The following is a 22,254-nucleotide window of genomic DNA, read 5'->3' as shown; positions in this document are numbered from 1 at the left end:
AAACGTCCCTGGCTGAGGAACTCAATGATTGATATTTTTAAAAGCAATTTCGCCTTTTGGCCACAAGATGACATGATTGAGACAATGATACAGTACTGCAAGAGATATGCTCTTTACAGGCGTGTATTGTTGATTTTTTTTTTAAACTTTGCTTATTTCTCTAATTTTATATAGTATATTAAAACAGAGGAATATGACACAGAAAATAATACAAGTGATTCAAGGCACCTGAGTCTTGATAAGGTAAAACTGCGAGGAGGTTTGATATGATACCAACTTGATCTATTATTTCCTCACCATCTTAAAGCCATAACAATAATCTGGTCATTTATTACAAATCAGCTAATGCATAAGAAGTTATCAACATCACAATAACTATAACTACATATGTTTCACTTTGATTCCAATCTTAAAAAAAAACTTTACTTAAAAACAATGGGCACTAGCTCTAAAAATAAGACTGTATACCTTCTGAAAAAACAAAGTTTCCATGAAAATAAAAGCTACAAAATGTTAAATATAAATACAGAAAACAATAAATAATACAATACAGGCACCCAAATATACTGGTAATAGACAAACTACTGCAAACATTTGAGAAAATGAGGCTTGCTCCTGTAATTCAGATTGTTGGCCACCTTTTACAGGATCTTCAGTGACATGGACAGCTGGTATTTCAATAGGAATAGTGGCTAAGGTGATGTTGGCATAGAACAAAGATAATGATAGATACTGGCAGCTTCAGGACACTGTAGATTAAAGGGTAAACTCCTTGATTGTGTTGTCAGTGCACTGCTTTGAGATGCAAAGACAATCAGACAAGCAATTTGGAATGACTGGACTAAATATGTCAGTCAAAATCGCTGAATTTGCACATTTCCAGTTCAAATACAAGGGAAGAAATGCGAGGAGCCTCACCTCACCTTGGACTGCGCTCTCCCTCACACTAGCGGTTGATGCATGCCTGTTGATGTCTCTCTGTATGTCGCCAATATAATGTTTGCAGACACATCTATTTTACATTTATTAGACTTTCCACAGTCTGGCTAATATCTTTAATGAATGTGTATGACATATTTAGTCTTGCTGATTGGACATAAAACCACAGTGAAAAGGCACAAGGTGAGGCAGACAGTACCGTACCGCCTTGAAGGGGTCACATGTGAGCCCAACAGTAGCTCGATGCTACTGTTCTTCTACGCAGAGGCTCTGGGTGCCAATAAATTAGCGATATCAGAAAGACAAGTGCAATGCAGCTGTCCGTTTATTTTTATTTTTTGTTCCGACTGCCAAAATGGAAGATTAAGACTTTTAAAACTAAAGGAAAATAAGGAGGACTTTTACAAGAAAGTGACTGAGATTTTCGTGGAGAAGGATAGGCACATGGACTTCATTTACAAATAAAGGTAAGACCATAAACAGTTTTCAGCTTTATAAAAAATTGGATCAGTCTAACAAAAAAACAAAAAAAACAATCAAATATTTAAAAATTAAATTTTGACCTTAAATAAAATATTATTTTTTGTTATCCTTTTGTTCAACAGTTTGTACTAAAATTTAATTAAACATCAGAATTAAAAGCTTTTAAAAACAACTAAACATTTCAATTAAGGTCAAAACTGAAATCCGTTTTTTTACACCACTCTATACTTTCATTTGCATTGAATGAGTATGAATTGTGGATTTGCAACAGCAAATTTAGAATGCATGGAGAGTGCAGAGCAAATGCATTCTCTCCGCTCTCTCTCGCCACTATAAATGTAACGTTCTTTCTCAGCCAAATATGTACTTTACCTATATGTGTGTAAAGAATGTTGATGAGATATGAAACATAACCAGTAGTAAGTAATTGTGCATGCTGCCAATCGAATAGTGAATAAGCTACTCTTTTGGGCTCATCTGACTCTGAAGGAGTCAGTGCCTCATCAGCCCCACCGCACATCACTGCTTTCTGCATTCTCTGGTCTTCTCCAAAAGACATTATTTTAGGTAAACTGGCAATATTAAATTAGGCTTAGTGTGTGGGTTATCACTCTACAAAGGACTGACACCCTGTATGGAGTTTGTTCCTGCCTTGTGCCCTATGCTAGCTGGGACAGGCTCCAGCTACCCCAAAAAATCCTGGTCTGGATTAAGAGGGTTAGAAAATGAGATGTCATGACTTACAGCCTGATCTCAGTTTAGAAAAACTGTCCCCCTGGTAAGAAGAGCCAGCCACAGAGAATTGAATCAGTCCTATTTCTGCAGCATTTCGTAGTTATAAACTATATAGTGGGAATAACAGACTTAGTGATACGTTGATCCCATTACTGACAAGACACACTGAAGGTTTAATCAAATTATGAAGGTCCAACATTCTATTAAGACAATTAATATATAGTAGGTTTGCACCTGTTTTGTCAGTTATGTATAAATATCTCAGTTTTTCTTTGGTGTTTTAAATATGTTTTGTTAATAAACCACAAAAAAGATAAACAGAGGCTTCCTGTGCCCTGTTCTAGTGTGTTGAGTTATTCAAATATTTCTAAACAAAGGAGTGAAAAGTAACAACATGGTGAAAACAGACAAACTCCACATACATAATTGGGATTAGAACCCAGGACACTGCATCTGTGAGTTGGCAGTGCTGCCCCTCTGTGCCCTAGAACATGTGTTCCAATTCTAAAGGTTTTAAAAAGTCTCATTTAAATAAATTGCAAAAAAAATGCTGTTATATAAAAATACAGAAATGATGCAGTGTATGCATATAAATATACAGGTAGCAGCCAATCAATAAATATATAATTAAATATTTCGTTGCTTAATACAGTTGTATTTATATCTGCATAAATAAGTTTATGCGAAATACAATTACTGCTCACTTTTTTAATATATTGTTTTACACATAAGAAAAATTCTAGAGAATTTTTTTTTACCATTAAAAAGGAAACTGTGAATAAACCTATAGCTGTTTTCTTTCACTTCAACATTTCCCTCGATTTAACGATGCAGAAGTTGGATGCAGTTGGTATGATTTTGTACTCTCACAACAATGTTTAAGGTATAGTTGACAAAGGTTTTGCGAGCATGAAACACACGAGAAGTCCGAAAGTAGTTTGACCCAAAAGGCGTTCCGTAAATGCCGGCTATTTACAAGCGCATAGTTATGACGTAATGTCGAGAATGCGCGCGTTTTTTTAATGGGCCGTGCCACTGAACTGAAGCATTGTAAACGATTATTTGTTTTTAATCGATATGGCTTGCAGGAGAGGTGCTCTGATTGTTTTCGAAGGTGTGGATAGAGCTGGGAAGACCACGCAGTGCCAAAAACTTGTTCAGGCACTGCGAGTGAGTGGCGAGAACGCCGAAATGATTCGCTTTCCAGGTGAGCTCGCACCGTTAGTGATTTCTCCAGCATATTTGGCAGTTAAGTGAAATGTTCGCTTGTAAAGGTATTTGTAGCTTGTTTACCTCGATTGAGAATACTAGTCTAAAAGATCTTTCATGCAAAACAATAGGGTCTTGTAGCAACGTGCAAACATTGATTTACTGGTGATCATAATTAACAACCAACGTATGTATTTCTGGGTGATGGATTGGTCGTCGTAGTGAAATGTTACCACGTGTACATAATTAAGTCATAATCGCTAATGTAAATGTTTAATTATTAAAGATAAAGTGGATTTAGGTAATGGATGAATAGATTTTTAAATGCATCGCTGTCCGTAACCTTAGCACAACTAGACAAATACAATTATTGTATAATTGCAACAGTGCTGCTTTCTTAGGTGACCTGTTTATTGCAAATGCACCCTCGAATAGTGATGGGTCATTCTTGAACGATTCGTTCATTTTGAACGAATCTTTAATGTGACTCAGGAAGAACGAGTCGTATCGTGGGACTGATTCGTTCAGTCGCGCATGCGCATTTGCGCAACTTCCTATAGTTTCTGTATTGGAATTGATTCACCTTTTTCGAGTCGTTCGTTCATCAGGTGACAGCCCCATAAGCTTAACCAACCCAGTCTGAGCCGGAAACAGAATTTATTAGTTCATCTCTCGAGTCTTCGGGTTCGAGTCGTTCGTTCGTTCATCACGTGACAGCCCCAAAAGCTTAACCTAGTATGCAGTCTGAGCCGGAAACGGAATTGAACGAAATGACTAAAAAAAAAAGATTCGTCCATTTTGCTGAACGAGACTCAAAGGTCCGAGTCGGTAAAATGATCCGAACTTCCCATCACTACCCTCGAACTGTATTTGCCAGTTAGGCGGGTGCTACACAGAACACTTGGACGTTTTAGCTCCGCCTCTTCGTTGCGATGAATCAACTTAGCACACGAAACTCAACGGATGCTTGAACGCATATCGGTGTGGAAGGGTTCGAGGAAATCGGAGAACGAATGCGAAGCCTCCGCACATTTTCAGGGTCTGTGTAGGAGTTGGTAATAAAAAGTGATTAATCATGCCATCATTTTTTTCACTTACAACTTCGTGACTCTACATGTTGAACAATAACAACTCGCATCTGATCAGCCACATCATTGCGCTCACCAAGCACACATGACACTCTTTCTGAACTAAAGGGATAATAAACATAGTAATAGCAAAAGCCTGCGTGTGTATGTGTGTTGGATCTGTCTAATTTTATTTTCTGTAGTAAGCATTATTTCAGCTGTCCCGCTGTGAAATTCCCCTGCCTTGAAGACAAAGCAATTCCAGGTATAACTAATGCTGTTTTTCTTATTGACGAGTGGATGCGGTACTGTATCATCACCACCACCACCGTCGGCCATTTTTTATATTTCTCATGTATTACGGGAATAATTTGACCCTGTGCAGTCTCGCATGACTTCGATAGCATTACCATTATGTTTTTGGAACGTTGGTAGCGAAGGTAACGTTTCTTTTAACATCCCTAATTTTAAATATTTATTTTATGTTCCCTGTTAATATCAGTTTGCTTTAACTGAAAGGTTTAACTGTTACTCATTTTCTCCCTGTCCTGGAATTTGTCTAGTAACATTCATATCTTTTTCAAAATGAGTACTTTGAGGATTTAGACACCCCCATCTGTATGTTTTATTGCATTTCATGTCATATTGGCTCGTTATACAGCAAAATTAACCAAATACACATTACTAATGATAACCATCTTCTTCTGTTTGCGGGAAAACGTGGCACTAGCTTACAGTGATTAAAGGTTTACATGTAACTGCATTGCATCAGTGAGTGACGCTCTTCATAAGTGCTGGATGGCTGGCATATTTCTGTTATACGGTTCATTTGACAAATCTAAACATACAGCATTTACCCTTACACTTTTATAAACTAAATGTCATGACCTGGAATATATCATGAAAGCTTCTTTTTTTCTTGTAAATGCAAATCTGTACAGTGCTGGTAATATGGATATTCCAAAATATATTTTTAATTTTATTTAAGCATATACCAATATACATGTTCTCAGTGACTAGACTGCTGTAATACAAGTTAGTAAGGATGTGCAGGTTGGGCTCCATGTTGGGGTGTAGTGTGAGTTCTGTCTCTCTCTTTGTTCTTATACATTCATTCACATTTTTTAATAATACATGTGCGTAGCTTACAAGTTAACAGGAGTTCCTTGCCATATGTACTTTATAGGCTAAAGCAGGTGTTTTCAAGTTCAGCCTTGGGACACATTTGTGGCTGCAGGTTTTTGTCCCTAAAAGTTTCTACTTTTAATTCGACTATTCCAATAATTAAGCAAATAGTTTTCCCCCAGTTTCAATGTTTTTTTTTTTTGTGGTATTACAGGAATTTGTTTATGTTTGGGTTATTTTAGCTCACAAGTGGATAATATTGCTGCCCTTTAGCATTCATAATTATTTGCATCCTTTCTGCTGATAGTCAATTGTCAGCGTCTGGATACAATTAAAAGAGAACTCCACAGAAAAAGTGAATTAAGAAGAAATTGACAAAACAGAGTTAAACATTTAAAAGTTTGACAAAAAAAATCTCGATTTCTTGCAAATGTAAGCCTCACACTATTGCACTTTTCTGAGTGCCAAGCAAAAGATGGAGAAAAGGTTGGGCATTTAAACAGTGATATTAAGGGTAATAATGGATTAGTGATTGAGACAAAAACATGCAGCCATTGAGCACCCTATAACTGAAATTGAAACCCATGGGCTAGACGATGTGTCCGCATTTAATAAGGTGGGGATCTTTTAAGATCATTTGCATGGGAGAAACTGCTTGTGGATCTAATGGGTATACAGTATCTGTGTGCCGAGAGGACTACGGATTGGCATCTCTCATGCTTTCAATTAGCCAGACCAGCTGAAACTAGCAGAAATAGACAAGGTGACTACAGAGGCAACTTCATAATATCTCCTTGATTTGCTCATTGACCTAGTCATATCTATGCTGGTGTCCAGTCCACATATTGTATACTGTATATAAATACTGTCCTTAAAGTAGTGCAAAAATATCTGGGCACCATCTCTCATGGTCCTCTGTAATATAACTAGGATACAGAATCTTCCATGAAAATAGTACTTGGATAAATTGTATGTGTCAAATGTGCATATCTAGAAAAAACACAAAATGGGTCCCACTGGAGTTAGAAATCAAAGTGCTGGAGAAGACATGGCAGAAGCAGTTTGTGACCAATAACCCTCAAAGAAATAAGCTAGCTGGACGTACACAGGGCACTACAAGTGGATGGGTAAGAAAAAGTACACTTGGACAACAGAAGAAGGAATTATGTGGGAATACAGTTTATAGACCATAATTCACCATGTAATACAATAAACGCCTGTAATCTAATGACCAAGTTCAGAGACCTGCATCTGAACACTTCACCAGACAGCTGGGTTTTTTACTTCCTGATGGGTAGACTCCAGGTGGTCAGTTGGTAGGCACACTTCATCATCCCTCATCCTCAACACTGGGGTTCCACAGGGCTGTGTTACAAGTCCTCTGCTGTACTTCCTCTATACATATAACTTCATGGCTGCACATGACTCTAACGTTATTGTCAATTTTGTTGATGGTACAGCTGTGCTAGGCCTTATCTAGGGCTGGGCGATACGGAAAAAAATCTTATCACAATAATTTTTTTAAATATTTGTCATAGTATAAATCAAATCATCAAAATAAGGTTAATTTTTGGTTTAAATATTATTTATTTTCTGTCAGAATTTGAACATGACAAATGTAATGTAGAATACAATAAGATTTATATAATTTAAACTAAAATCTTAATTCTGACCAGTCAAAAATTTCAAATGTTACAGGAGAACACGACAACATAAACAACTTGGACAACTAAATTCTTTGGCCAGTTACAAATAAATAAAATACGTAATACAAAATAAAAGTCTCTCAATTATGATCAGTCAAAAGTTTTCGAATTTTACAGAAGAATACACTAAATGTTTTGGTCAACTCCAATTAAAAAAAAAAAATGAAATCTTAATTCTAAAATTTTAGAATCTTAAATCTAAAACTAAAATATTAAAACCTTCAGGTTTAACAGGAGAACACAAAGTAAATTCTTTGGTCAGTTCCAAATAAATAACGTAGGCATTAATACAAAACAGATCTCAAAACTACCTCTATACTGTATTCTTTCCTTTGTATAGATTCAGGCTGTTTTAAATGGTTGGGGAAACAAGCCCACAAATAAATAAATAAATAAAACATTTTGTATATATCCTTGGTAAAAATTCTAGAAGCTGTCAAATGTAAATGAAGGACAGCATAAAGAAAATTGACATATTCACTCAATTGTGGTCAATTTGTGCTCCAAGGCAATAAAGAAAGGTACAAGAAATCCCCATTAGTGTAGCACTTGCTTGGGCCTGGGACTGTAAAGTCTTGTATTGTGTGTGCTGTAAAGGATGACACTGCTTCAGACTATAGAAAAGATTAGTGGTATTACCTGTCTTGGTGGGAACATACTTCTGACACAGTTTACAGTGCACGCTTCTCTGCTTCTTGTCAGATCTTAAATAGCCAAAATATCTCTACACTGCCAAATTCCTCTGACCCTTCTTTTCAACAATGTCCTCATCTTTTGCACCTTGGGCTGTGTCTGCTGGGGTGTCTTCTTTGGTAATGTTGATTTTTTTCGTGTTTTGACTAACATTTTCTGTGGTCGTTTTCTCTTTTATCTTGCTCCCAATCCTGACGTACTGGTGTGCACAACTACAGTAGCCCAAATACTAGCATGGGTGCTGCTGCCAGCTGCTACTCCTGTGTGCGCCAACCTATCCTGATGTGGCTGTAACTCTATTCCAGCCATGCGATTGAATCAGTGCGACACTCATTGGCTCTTCGTGTTGTCTAGTGAAACATGTTGTATCGACCAGGTCTTATATTTCTATTGATACAATGATACCCACATTGTTCCAAAATCTTTACAGTGAAGAAAAACATGAAATACTTAGAATAGTTTTCAGTAGCGATCGGTGTTGCACAGGTTTTTACCATACAAGCGTAAATACTAAGCCCCCTTAAAATTCTATGCATTTGTACATATCCATTCTGTTTTAATGCAGGGCTGCTGTTAATTTTTAACATAGGTTCTTCTAATAAACACACTAAAATCTTAATTTTCAAGGTATTTGATATATCAAGTATTAAAATGTCTTAACATGCTTACATGATTGTAGAATAATATCAAATGAGTGTCCAATTAATAATTATAGTGGTTATGCCAAACAGTTTATTTGGGATCAAAATCTGTTTAAATCATTTTCTTTCAGTGCCAGTGTTGTCTACTCCTGAAATTGTGCCTGGCTCATCTAGTATTCCTCATTCCTGTGTCCTAGCATGTTTTGCTGGATGATAGTTCTTTTCAGTATAAATTTCATTTAATGGTGACTAATTGTGATCACTTGTGCTGCTTGTTTAGACAGGACAACAGAGATTGGAGAGGTCATAAATGCCTACCTAGACAAGAAGAGTGACCTGGAGGACCACACTGTTCACCTCCTCTTTTCTGCGAACCGCTGGGAGAAAGTGTAAGAGTTCTGTTAATATTTACTTGAAATAAACAAAAAATAGTGAGCAGCCTATGAAGAGTCCGAACAGTGTGGGCAGGAAGTCTTGAGTCAGGTGAGAACAAGCCAGATTAAATGAACAGTCTACTGGTCTCAGTAATGTCTGGGGCGCAGACCAGAGGTAGTCTGGCTTTTGCATTACTGTCCAGGCCTTTTGAGGAATTCTGTTTCCAAATGTGTGCAGCCAATTGCAGCTTCACTAATGTGCTTTCATATAGATAGTGAACCTCATGTTGTTTAGCAACAAGTAGTAGCAATTTTAACTTTTGAGGAGCCACAGTTCACCATTTTAATCTTTCAATGGAGAGTAAGGCTGCTGTATTACTTGATTGTCCAGAAAGGTTTGATTTCAGTTGTTGGACACTGTTGCAAAATTGTTTAGCCCCATACAAATATAACCTACCCTAACTTGGCACAACAGAGTTCAGACCACAGTTTTCAGGATATTTTGCACAAACTTGTCAATGTTGATCATAACGTTTGTTTTGATTCTGCTTTGTTTCAGTGCATGCTCTTTGTTGCTCAGTCAGATAATTTTGGAAAAATATAGTATTTTTAAATTATAGAAGCTTTCTAATTCTGTTTTGCTAAAGCTGAGTGGTGCTTTCATCTGGCAATAAAAATCACATTTTTATTAAACATTGTAATACATACAGTAGCTGGCGGTATTTGCTTGGTTTACCACTTACAATGAATAACACACACAAGGTATCTGCATGATTTGGAAAGATGAGAGATGACCAGTAGGGCACATAAATTAGCACTGCAAAGAGATGCTAGAGTTAGATAAAAAGTTTTTAGATTGACGTAAAAACTTCAGTACAATAGCTGGCACCTAAACAAGTTTATCTATTCATTACTGTGTACAATCTGCTCATGCAGAGTACTTTAAATTATCAGGGAAGAAAAAACAATTAATGGTTATGTAGCAAACATGCCTGAGGAAGATTAAATCACTGTAGATGAACTGACATACCGAGCAGTACGGGCATACCTGTTATCCATCCATCCATCCATTAGCCAACCCGCTATATCCTAATTACAGGGTCACGGGGGTCTGCTGGAGCCAATCCCAGCCAACACAGGGCGCAAGGCAGGAAACATACCCTGGGCAGGGCGCCAGCCCATTTAATATTGTTAAGATAAGTTGCACCTTCCCCAAAAAGTGTGTTGAAGTGAAAACGTTTTTTGACCAACAATTCAATTCTCAGTGTGACTGGCTGCAGTCAAAATTTGTAAGTCTGTAGTTGCTACAAGAACTGTGCCAATGGAAGCCAAACAAGAATATAATCATTAGAAACATCTGTAAAACTTTTGGATTACCTAAATCAACTGTCTGGAATATCATTAAAAAGAAAGACAGCACTACTGAGCTCAGTAATCTCAAAGGGACTGCTGATGACAGAAGAATTCTAGCTATGGTAAAGAAAAAGCCCCAAACGCCTGTCCGACAGAGCAGAAACAGACTTCAGGAGGCAGATGTTAAATGGATTGGGCATGTAGGGCTGCCAAAGGTACTGGCACACTTATCTTAATTGATGATGTAACTGCTGACAGCAGTTGGATAATGAATTCTGAGGTGTGTAGAAAAATCTGCTGAAGTTCTAGTAAATGCCTCCGAACTCTTTAAATGGCGTTTCATCTATCCTAACAACAAGATAATAATCCCAAACATACTGCTAAGGCAACACGGGAGTTTTTCAAAGATAGAAAATCCTTACTTGGCCAAGCCAGTCGCCCAATTTAAATCCAGTTGAGCATGTCTTCCGAATGCTGAAGAGAACGTAGGGGAATAAGCCTGCAAAACAAGCAGGAGCTGAAGATGGCTGCATTAGACACTTGACAAGGCATCACCAGGGAAAATACTCAAGCCCCATGGTGATGTCTATGAATCACAGACTTCAGTCTTTGTACGCAAGGGATATGCACTAAAGTGCTAAATTTGACTGCTTTAATATACTTGCCATTATCACAGTGGGTACAGAAAGTATTCAGACCCCCTTCAATTTTTCACTCTTTGTTATATTGCAGCCATTTGCTAAAATCATTTAAATTAATTTTTTTCCTCATTAATGTACACACAGCACCCCATATTGACAGACAAAAAAAAGAATTTTTGAAATTGTTGCAGATTTATTAAAAAAGAAAAACTGAAATATCACATGGTCCTAAGTGTTCAGACCCTTTGCTCAGTATTTAGTAGAAGCACCCTTTTGAGCTAATACAGCCATGAGTCTTCTTGGGAAAGATGCAACAAGTTTTTCACACCTGGATTTGGGGATCCTCTGCCATTCCTCCTTGCAGATCTTCTAAAGTTCTGTCAGGTTGGATGGTAAACGTTGGTGGACAGCCATTTTTAGGTCTCTCCAGAGATGCTCAATTGGGTTTAAGTCAGGGCTGTGGCTTGGCCATTCAAGAACAGTCACAAAGTTGTTGTGAAGCCACTCCTTCGTTATTTTAGCTGTGTGCTTAGGGTCATTGTCTTGTTGGAAGGTAAACCTTCGGCTCAGTCTGAGGTTCTTAGCACTCTGGAGCAGGTTTTTGTCCAGGATATCCCTGTACTTGGCCGCATTCATCTTTCCCTCGATTGCAACTAGTCGTCCTGTCCCTGCAGCTCAAAAACACCCCCACAGCATGATGCTGCCACCACCATGCTTCACTGTGGGGAGTGTATTGGACAAATGATGAGCAGTGCTTGGTTGTCTCCACACATACCGCTTAGAATTAAGGCCAAAAAGTTCTATCTTGGTCTCATCAGACCAGAGAATCTTATTTCTCACCATCTCGGAGTCCTTCAGGTGTCTTTTAGCAAACTCCATGCGGGCTGTCATGTGTCTTGCCTCTCCTCAGTGTGTGGAGACAACCAGGCACTGCTCATCACTTGTCCAATACAGTCCCCATAGTGAAGCATGGTGGTGGCATCATCATGCTGTGGGGGTGTTTTTCAGGGACAGGACGACTGGTTGCAATCGAGGGAAAGATGAATGCGGCCAAGTACAGGGATATCCTGGACAAAAACCTTCTCCAGAGTGCTAAGGACCTCAGACTGGGCCGAAGGTTTACCTTCCAACAAGACAATGACCCTAAGCACACAGCTAAAATAACGAAGGAGTGGCTTTAAATGATTTTAGCAAATGGCTGCAATATAACAGAGTGAAAAATTGAAGGGGGTCTGAATACTTTCTGTACCCACTGTATTTCTGAAACATTATGGTGCCCTGAAATTGGGGACAATACATATAAAGTATTGTTATTTCTACTCCTAAATGATTAAATTGCACATTGGAGACTTTCATGTCTGTTTGGTTTGTAATTTGCTGCTTTGCTGACAAAATGCTGATATGTTCAGAAATGCATTAATGGGGAATAATACTTTAAGTACCTGAATCCAAAAATAAGAGAGTTGATAACCTAGGAAATGAGAATCAGTTACTTCTAAAAATCTATTAACATTATTATGAAGAATGACAATAATTTCATCCAAACCTTTTTGTTTTTCTAAAAAAAACTGGAAGGCTTTACACTTTTTTTTCTTTTTAATTGGAAGAAAAACTAATCATTGAGATGGCCATGTTTTTTATTCTGGCTCTCTCTTTATTTTGGCAGATCTGATGAAATGGCTAGGGAGTCAGTAAACCTTTATAATTAAAGCTTTGCAAGCTTAAGAGACATGCTGAAAGAGGAGAGGAACTAGCAAATCGGTGGGTTCAAGTCCAGTGCTTTATTTGCTTGATTGATTTGATCAATTAATTATCTGTGGGGCTGTTTGCACAGTGCAGTCTGCGTATAAAAGCAGAACACTGTTTCAGTGGCGTTATCCTAAAATAACAATAGGAATATTGTAAACATCACACCCTTTTTTGTTATCTTGTTCTTGGTACAGGCCCTACATCAGGAGAAAGTTAGAACAAGGAGTGACTTTGATTGTGGACAGATATGCATTTTCAGGTGTGGCTTTTACAAGTGCTAAACCAGTGAGTACACACTTGTTTAATATGCATTGTTTTTATAAAAAAAAAAGTACCCTTAGGGTAAATAACTTGCTTTGAACTAATTTCATTGGAGAATAAAGTGCTTGTATGCTGAAATACCATTGTTTGCTCCAGTTTTACATTTGTACCTTGAATTTTTTGCAGGTTTTTTTTTTTATGCTGAAACTCTTGTCCAAGCTGAGGGTGTACTATTTGTAGTCATGGTTTCCTAAGATGCAACATCTTATGAATGTGGGCTTCACTAAAAAGTTATTTATTTAAAATTAGAATGTCATTGTTTTTTATTAACATTGCCATTTATGCTGGCACACATTTTTATCAGTAGTATTAGAAACATTTCTATATATAAATGTTTAAATCAGCCACTTTTATTTGTTTTAATAAAGGGCTTTAGCCTCGAATGGTGCAAGAGTTCTGACATAGGCCTCCCAAAGCCAGACTTGGTGTTCTTTCTGCAGTTGAATCCATTCAGTGCTGCTCAACGTGGAGAGTTTGGAGCTGAACGATATGAAACAAGTGACTTTCAAACAGCCGTTCAGCAGCGTTTTGACCATCTGCTTTTAGATGCCAGTATACACTGGAAGGTAAGTTTTGTAGTGGGGGTCAAAGTAAGATAGAGACTAAGAATTAACGCACTCATTTTTATGAGACAGATGTAACCGGTCATGCGAAGCACAAATTTGAAATCTCAGTTTGCTTTTAATTATAATTCAACAAAAAGCATTAGGGTTTGTAATACTGGTATATACTTTTTAAATAGGCATACTTTGCTTATTAATTAAAAAAAAACAATACTGAAGGCTGCTTACTTTTATCTAAGGATACTGCTTAAATGAAGGTCGAATCCACATATGTTAAAATAGAAAAAAACTGACTGTATCTGTAACTAGGAAGCAAATTTGGGTCTTTAAGTACAACAGAGGTATAAGATCATACACAAGTTCTACATTCAAATATTCTGGCATCTTAAATGTGTAGTCATTAATGTAATGTAAATCCAATGTGCAATAGTTTCCAGGGGAATCAGTGAGCCTCTTTGCAACCCTCCACATGTGGTTGCCTCATTTTTGGAATGACAACCTATAGCTGTCCAACAATGGGATGCACTACACAGGTTAATGTGGAGGATGGGGTGATGTAAACCCAATTTCTGTGCATTCTTGTACATACCTACTATATAACAAAACATTAAGGGGTGTGTGTCAAGTTACTCAGAGCAATTTGATTGGTTTGTTTTGCTTTGGTATTGCAGTCAAAAGAGGAAGTGCAAGACACACAAAGAGGAGAAAAGGCATAGGAGGCATGCTGAGAGTTGCCTTCAGAGGCAGGTAGTATAAAGCTGGACAGTAGGCGAGAAAGATGCCTGTTAAGTAATGACAGAGTCTGAGAAGCAGGCTTTATGGAAATGCACTCAAGAGAGGAAGCGTCCGTAAAGAGGTTCAGGCACATGTGGATAGAGATGAAAGGCACTAATGGTACATGAAGAGAAAGAAATAGAATAATTAAACAAAAAAAAATTCTATTACTGGCCTTTGAAAGGAAGCGTGACTAGCTGGGCAATATTCTTGCAGGACTGCTCTTACTAGTCTTAAGAACTAAGTAAATGTTGCATGTGTCTGGAGATAACCATGAGTGAATTTTGCTTAAAACTGGGTGGGAACAATTAAAAGCTTTCTGGGTGTCACATTTCTAAACCAATCCAACACCATATGAAGGCCATCCAAGTAGGGGAGGTGATTTTGAACTTCAAAGAGCAGTGGTCCTCTTGTTAACTTAGTCTGACGAACAGCAAGCTTATGATTATGATAAACATACATGAGTGTGAGACGAGCACAATGCACAAGTTAAAATTAAATATAACCTTTCTGTAAAATCAGATTATACATTGGCATCTGAAAACACATAAGGTTGATGGAATTGGCAGCTATATATGTGACTATGAATTACATGATAATGCATTCAAAGTAAACAATATGTCGCATTCTGGAGATAACCATAAGAGAATTTTGCTTAAAACTGGGAGGGAACAAAAGTACATGAAATGGACTGCCATTTAAGAGTGATGATAGCAGATGTCCATACTCAAAACACCTGAATCGGCAAGTTCCATCATTGTGCTCATTACCATACAAATTAAGGTTTAGTTACCGTGTGTTACTGAGATCCTGAATGGATAACAACACTTTTAGCTTTTTTTTCTTTCTGTGACTTTCTTTTTTTTTTTTTTTTTTTCGTGCACTGTCCCTGAAACCTCAGGCAATTTGAAGTGTATGGAGTGGATGAATTGGGGTGGGGGCAGCACTATTAGCAGTGGCTTTCACCACTATTCACTACACACATATTGAGTTGCTTCAGATACACATTCTTGTTTGAAAACCACATCTGGCCCCATGAGACTACATTCTTACTGGCATGCTTTTCAATGTACCATCTACAATTTATAGCAAACGCCTTCATGACAACCATACATACAATAGAGCCTGCCTTCTTAACAAGTTTGTCCAGGCGTGAGGCGTCTTTCATCTTTATGCTGCCACCCCAGCACACCACCGCATAGAAGAGGGCACTTGCCACAACCGTCTGGTAGAACATCTGTGGCGAGTGCCCTCTTCTACGCGGTGGTGTGCTGGGGTGGCAGCATAAAGATGAAAGACGCCTCACGCCTGGACAAACTTGTTAAGAAGGCAGGCTCTATTGTTGGATTAAAGTTGGACAGTTTAACATCTGTGGCAGAGCAACGGGCACTAAGCAAACTCCTGTCAATCATGAATAATCCACTGCATCCACTTAACAGTGTCATCTCCAGACAGAGGAGTAGCTTCAGTGACAGACTTTTGTCACTGTCCTGCTCCACTGACAGACTGAGGAGATCGTTCCTCCCCCACACTATGCGACTCTTCAATTCCACCGGAGTAAATCGAACATTAATTTTATTTTAATTCTTTTCATTTTTATTACTATTTAATTTAATATTGTTTCTTTGTATCAGTATACTGCTGCTGGATTATGTGAATTTCCCCTTGGGATTAATAAAGTATCTATCTATCTATCTATCTACTGTACACATGCTTTAGATTTCTTCAGAAACTTGATATTTTTTATGATGCAACATCATGAAACATGCTTCATAACTTAAACTAGTGGGGAATAGAATCTGCATGTGCTCTATATTCCTATGGTAATCTAAGCTTGGCACTCATGGACACAGCGGCTCAGTGTTCCCAGCAATGTTGTTATTGATCTAACATTGGACATCGATGTTTTCCTACAGCAGAAAAGAACTAATTAATATAGGAATAACAAGTAAAATTTTCACTACAAGCACCTTCTAGCTCTCTCAGGAGGCATTAGTGGAGACATTTAAGAGCACTAGGATCTCCATGGCTAACCGTACCAAACAGAGGGCAGAAGAGATGGCAAAAATGTAGGAGTCCAAGCAAGGTTAAGAAAACAACAACAACACCAACATTTATTTATATAGCACATATTCCACCAGATGCCAACGCTAATGCAGCACTTGGATGCATGTTAACAGCTATACACAAACAACAGATAGCCTATCCCGATGCGGTCCTTTTTCTGGCAGCAGATTTTAATCATGTCAGTTTGAAGTCTGTGCTTCTTAAATTTGACCAGCACTTTAAATGTGCAACCACAGGGAAAACCAGATTGGACCGGGTCTACTCAAGTGTCAGGAAAGGGTACAGAGCCTCACCCTTCTCACATCCGGGACAATCGGATTATTTATTACTCTTCTTAACTCCGGCCTACAGACCCCTTATTAATTGAGTGAAAATTGCCATAAAAACTGTTAAAATATGGCCTGAAGGTGCATTTCTACAATTGCAGGACTGCTTTCAACATACAAACTGGTACTTGTTCTTTGATCTGGATTTTGACATAAGCGCTTCTCTGCTACATCAGGGCCTGCATTGAAAATGTCAGTTGTGGAAAATGTATCCACATTTTTGCAAATAAAAAACCATGGATGACAAAACTGGTTCAAAACCTCCTGAAAGAATGGAATGCAGATCCAGGAATCAAATACAGTATAGTGGTGCCATATGAAACCTGAAAAAAGGAATTAAAGGTGCAAAGGCTACATATGGGGAAAGGATTGAGGATCACTTGACTAGTAAAAAAACCTACCCATGGAGAATGCCTCACTGGCAGTTAAGCTTGATTGCTACTTTACTTTTCCTCAGGACTGTCAATGTTAAGAAAGCTGCAGGGCCTGATGGTATTTCAGGCAGAGTGCTTAAACACCTCTGTCAACTGGCAGAGGTGTTTACAGACATCTTTAATCTGTCTCTGGGACTGTCTGAAATCAGCTACTATTATACCAGTGTAAAAACAGTCTAATACCAGCAGTCTGAATGATTACAGACCATTATAAGTACAACCATTATAGCAAAGTGCTTTGAGAGATACAGTAAGTCTTAAAACACTTTTAAATCTATTATCCCTCATACCCTGAATCGGCAGCAGTATTATGCCGGTAGGGCAAACTGTTCCACATAGGATGCTATTGCTGTAACTCGCCATACAATACTAACCCTTTTAGAACAAGGTGGGGGGGATTCAGGTATATGAGAATGTTGTTTGTAGATTACAGCTCTATATTCAACACTGTTTTCCCCAGCAGATTAGTCATTAAACTTCTGGTGCTGGGTCTCTAATCCTCTGTGTATGTGGATCAAGGACTTTTTATCCAACAGGACAGAGACAGTTAGACTAGGTCATCATTTTTTTCAAGTCTGATCCTCGGCACAGGCGTGCCACAAGGCTATATGTCGAGTCTCCTTAAATATACCCTGTACACACATGACAGTGTCACCATACATCCTACAAATACAATCTTCAAATTTGTAGATGATACAACAGTGGTGTGGCTCATCTCAGAAGGTGATGAGATGGCATCCAGAGATGAATTTGCTAAACTGGTAGAGTGGTGTTCAGTAAATAACTTTATAACTGAACACCAAAAAATATTAATCATTCTGCATTTTCAGAGACAATGTGAGGATCACTCTCCCATTAAACATCACAGGAGGAGAAGTATAAAGGATTTTCAGTTTCAACTTTCTGGGAACCTCCTATCACCGATAACCTCACATGGACAACCAGCTCCATTACCCTAGTTAAAAAGACTTGGCATTGGCTCTATTATTTAAAGAAGACCAACTTGACTGTGGAGCTGCTTGTGTCTTTTTATCACAGTTCTGTTTGACATACTACTGTATATTATAGCATGGTAAACCAACTGCACAGCAGCAGGCAGGAGGGCATTACAGATAGTCATTAATACAGCTCAAAACATTATTGGACTTCCTCTGCCCTTGCTAGAGGATATCTTCAAGACTTGCTGTCACCACAGCGCTTGCAATATCTGGAAAGACTCCTGCCATCACCTTTTTTCCTTGCTACCATCTGTTGGGCACTGTAGGACCCTAAAGACTTACACTAGAAGGCTCAAAAACTTTTTTTTTTTTTTTTTTTCCTAAAGCCATTACTGAACTGAACTCTAGTGCAGCTCAGAATCGTATGTCTTGTTGGTCTTAGTGTACATTTCTTAATTTGTGTCTTGTGTTAATTTGTTCTGTTGTAAGTTGTGATGAATTCTGGATGAACAGATATATGTACATCCTTGGGACTGCACTCCAAATTATGTTGTGCAAGAAATGTGCCATGACAATAAACATATTCATTCATTCATAATTTCCTCATTTGTCTTTAAAATACCAGTCTGGCTCAGATATATCCAAGCAATGTTTTAGCTTTTGCTTGCCTATTTTTTCAGTACATCAGCTGTAAGAAACTGAATTTCAGGTGCTGCACCAGTTACTTTGATACGGTCAAATAACTTAAATAATAAAACAAAACACTTCTGTGGGTTGATTTTTGCAAAAAGTGTGCCATCCAGTGAATGTTGTTTGTTATTACAAGATTAGCAACTATTAAATCATGAAGATAGCTAAGCCATGTGTTAATTTTTAATGTCTGTGTTTTTTGTATAGTAATTGTGGCTGTATGTTTTATAAAATGAAAAAGTTAAATAGCTAAAAGCAGAAAGCCTTATATTTGCTGCTTTGGTTACTTGTCATCTTCTCGGAAAAGAAAAAAATGACATTTTCTCTTTTTCTGTAAACATTTAGGGTAGTTAGCAAACTTTTATCCTGGTTTTACAAGAAAGGAATTAAAGAATAACATTGTCCTGATTCTCTGCAACTGGCATTTCATCCAGGGCTTCTTCATAACAAAATAGTACAATTCTCCTTGCATCTGAGGAGAAAAGCATTTTAAATTCTTTTAATTGTTTTTTTTTGGCACACTCTTACAGAAGGTATAGTGCTGTAGTCTGATTTCTCACAAGCTCCTAGTTGGTAAATGTGCTGTGAAAAAAAGAACTCGTGGCAGTAAACCGCATTAATAGCAGTAAAGTCCTTGAACTGGCATTTAATGCTGCCCAAACACTCTGTAAAAGACTGTGTGCTGCTACTTTCAGTGTGACTCATTACGAGTCTCAAACCCCTTTTAGCTGACTTGAGCAAAGTTGTTTAAAAAGTGTGTGTGTGTATATATATATATATATATATATATATATATATATATATATATATATATATATATATATATATATATATATACTCTGTGTAAATGGCAAAAACAAAGTAGTCCTTCAGATTTTGTGGATTTTTTTTTTTTTTTTTTGCCTGCTTAGGGGCATCCAGGTGTTACTGACATTTGTTCTCACGGCAGCATGTCTTATCTTTTGTCAGGTGATTGATGCTTCTCAAAGTATTGAAGATCTGCATTCACAAATTAGGTCTTATAGTGAAGATGTGATGGAACTCGTAGCCAGACAGCCAATTGGAGAGCTGTGGAAATAAAGGTTTTACTTCAGAAAGATGCATTTCTGGTTTCTACTGGAGCCTAGAGAAGACCATGGTTTTCCAATAAATCACCCCCAGATGTGATCAAGTCAAGGTTCAGCATCTTCTCTGCATTTACTCCTGATGGACTATCGTTGCCAAAATAATCTTGGAGGTACTTCAGATGAGCTGTTTTTGGGTCCAATGGAGTGTTTTTGTTTTTTTTTGTGACCCTTTTTATCAAAGTTTTAAACAACTTTACCTTGCAAATCGCAGTAAATGCAAACCTTACTAAACAATTTTTATCCCATTGTATTGCCCAATGAGTTTAAAACACTGTATATACCAAACCACCCCATAACAGACATTACTGCAGTGTAATCATCTATGTAAATGCTCATAATGGAAGTTATTAAAATAAAAATATAATTTTTAATAGCAAATACAAAGAAGAAAATGTAAAATTTTCACTTGACCATAAAGATTTCATGAAATGTTGAAACTTTACAAGTTAACACCATTTAATAATACATAATAAACTTAAATAATGATATGCCACTATAGTACTCAATAGCACTTTATTGGGCATACACACGGTGGCACACTTAAAAGTAACCAGCATCATCCACTTATAGGGAGTGCCCTTCTTTCACATCAAGACTAAACTGCATGACTTTGGGACAAGATATCCAAGACACCAACTTGCTGTGACAGATGTGTCGAGACTTTTTGGGACCAGCTGGTAAGCTCACTTGAACTGTGCCAGTGAGCTATGGAGCTAAATGCTCTGTCACTGCCTGATGTCACCTTTTTTTTTTTTTTTTTTTATATACAGTATATATAAATGGAGAGCATGTTACTGCCACCTCTTTGTTAAAGTGTTTGTAGTGCTTGCACTGACTTCCTTTCAAGTACATTCCTTCTGAATGTAAAATAAAATGATATGCTGTTTAAATAACCTAGTTTTCATGCAAGTTCCAAAAAAATTACAAAATACTTTGGAATATTTATTTAAAAGAAAATCTCACTCCTACTCCTTTCATGTTAACAGCAAATACACTCCAATTAAACAGTAGCCTGTATTTAAGTGTGCCACCTGTGACCAGTAAGACGTGAGAGCGCGGCCTGCCTATAATACGACAACAACTGTTGAAAGGACGCTAACTTTTGAGCCTGGCTAATAAAGTTTTATCCTCAAGCACTGGCTCCATTTTGGCTAGTGACTTACTGTACTGCACTTTGAAATAGCAGCCACACTGCATTCCTAGCACTGATGTAAGTGCCAAAACATAGAGTTTCTGTACAGTTATTTGAGGAGTATGCAGGGGCAATACCTTCTTAACTCCAGATGAATGTCCTTATAAATTTGACTTTCAACGGTTAACCCGCTTAGTGTAAACATCAGTGCAATTAATGGTAATGCAGTGATGCATTGGCCCTTCTATCGATGCAGTATCTTTTAATAACAGAACTCCAAATCAGTGTCACAGAGTGCCAGAGCCTGCCTTACCTTCACTCAATGCTATTTCACATATTATTTGTGAGTACAGATATTGAACCTTTTTTCAAAGTTCTTGGAGACCTGCGAGTAAAGTCCACTTTGTATGTGTGAGAGCAGGTATGCCCTGTGATGAACTCGCATCCCATTCTGAGTAAGTTTCTGCCTCAGGATCATTATTTTTTCTGACCTTATCCAACCTTCTTAGTCCATGTATAAGTTGATCGATTAATCACAGAAAGACGAATTCAACCATGTACTTTAAGTAAATTTAAAACATGTATGTGTATTTATAAAAAAATGCATATAAGTAAGATCACTGTACTTTATTTACCTTTTTGCTAACTTTTTTGTTTGGCTTCTTATTTCATCTAATAATGGTAACAAATATAATAATATGCAAGGCTTCTGTGATCTACAATGTTCAATTTTTGGACTTACATTTTCTCTAAACTAGTCTTTTGACCTGACTGTTAATGTATAAATACCATAACAAAATATTCTCAAACCATCTTAATCCAAATACAGGTCATTGTTTCAGGGGATGGGGTTGGACCTTATCCCAGCAGCTCTGAAAGCAGGAAGTAGGCTTGACCAAAGCTTCTGTCCATCACAGGGTCCCCCATACACCCACCCAGTTAGAAACTCAAAGCGGATGTGGTGGAAAAAGCCATGCAGACAGAGACAGAGTGCGCAGTCCACCCACACAATGTCCGTGTGTGGGATTTAAGCCCAGAATGCTACTCTGCAAAGGTACATTGCAACTCAACGCACCTCCACCTCCCAGTATTTTTAACAAAATTAAATATACATAGTACACATAAAAGAATTCCAAAATGCTTAAATGTTTCCAATAAAATTACTTC

The 22,254-nt window shown here is 37.6% G+C and overlaps 1 protein-coding gene across 3 annotated transcripts; it reads left to right on the top strand.

Annotated features, from left to right (window-relative positions):
- Positions 1–3,138: 3,138 nt before the first annotated feature.
- dtymk (deoxythymidylate kinase (thymidylate kinase)) lies at positions 3,139–21,795 on the top strand. 3 transcript variants are annotated; one of them, XM_039766632.1, is made up of 5 exons: positions 3,139–3,364; positions 8,879–8,987; positions 12,910–13,000; positions 13,405–13,602; positions 19,798–21,795. In XM_039766632.1, the coding sequence occupies exons 1-5, from the start codon at positions 3,235–3,237 to the stop codon at positions 19,906–19,908; spliced, it is 639 nt and encodes a 212-aa protein (XP_039622566.1). In that variant the 5' UTR covers positions 3,139–3,234; the 3' UTR covers positions 19,909–21,795. The 3 variants fall into 3 exon arrangements, with proteins under 3 accessions (XP_039622566.1, XP_039622584.1, XP_039622575.1); XM_039766650.1 differs by having other exon boundaries at positions 3,361–3,431; XM_039766641.1 differs by lacking the exon at positions 3,139–3,364 and adding an exon at positions 4,794–4,873.
- The last annotated feature ends 459 nt before the right edge of the window (positions 21,796–22,254 follow it).

Source organism: Polypterus senegalus, chromosome 1 (genome assembly GCF_016835505.1).
Source record: "Polypterus senegalus isolate Bchr_013 chromosome 1, ASM1683550v1, whole genome shotgun sequence".
NCBI lineage: Eukaryota > Metazoa > Chordata > Cladistia > Polypteriformes > Polypteridae > Polypterus > Polypterus senegalus.
Note: the sequence above shows the minus strand (reverse complement) of the source record. Positions and strands in the feature narration are given on the sequence as shown.

Excerpts from the sequence above, each read along its gene's own strand:
- dtymk (XM_039766632.1), top strand. The coding sequence starts at position 3,235 with ATGGCTTGCAGGAGAGGTGCTCTGATTGTTTTCGAAGGTGTGGATAGA. Across the intron at positions 3,365-8,878 it reads CGAAATGATTCGCTTTCCAG|ACAGGACAACAGAGATTGGA; the intron begins GTGAGCTCGCAC and ends CTGCTTGTTTAG. Across the intron at positions 13,603-19,797 it reads ATGCCAGTATACACTGGAAG|GTGATTGATGCTTCTCAAAG; the intron begins GTAAGTTTTGTA and ends ATCTTTTGTCAG.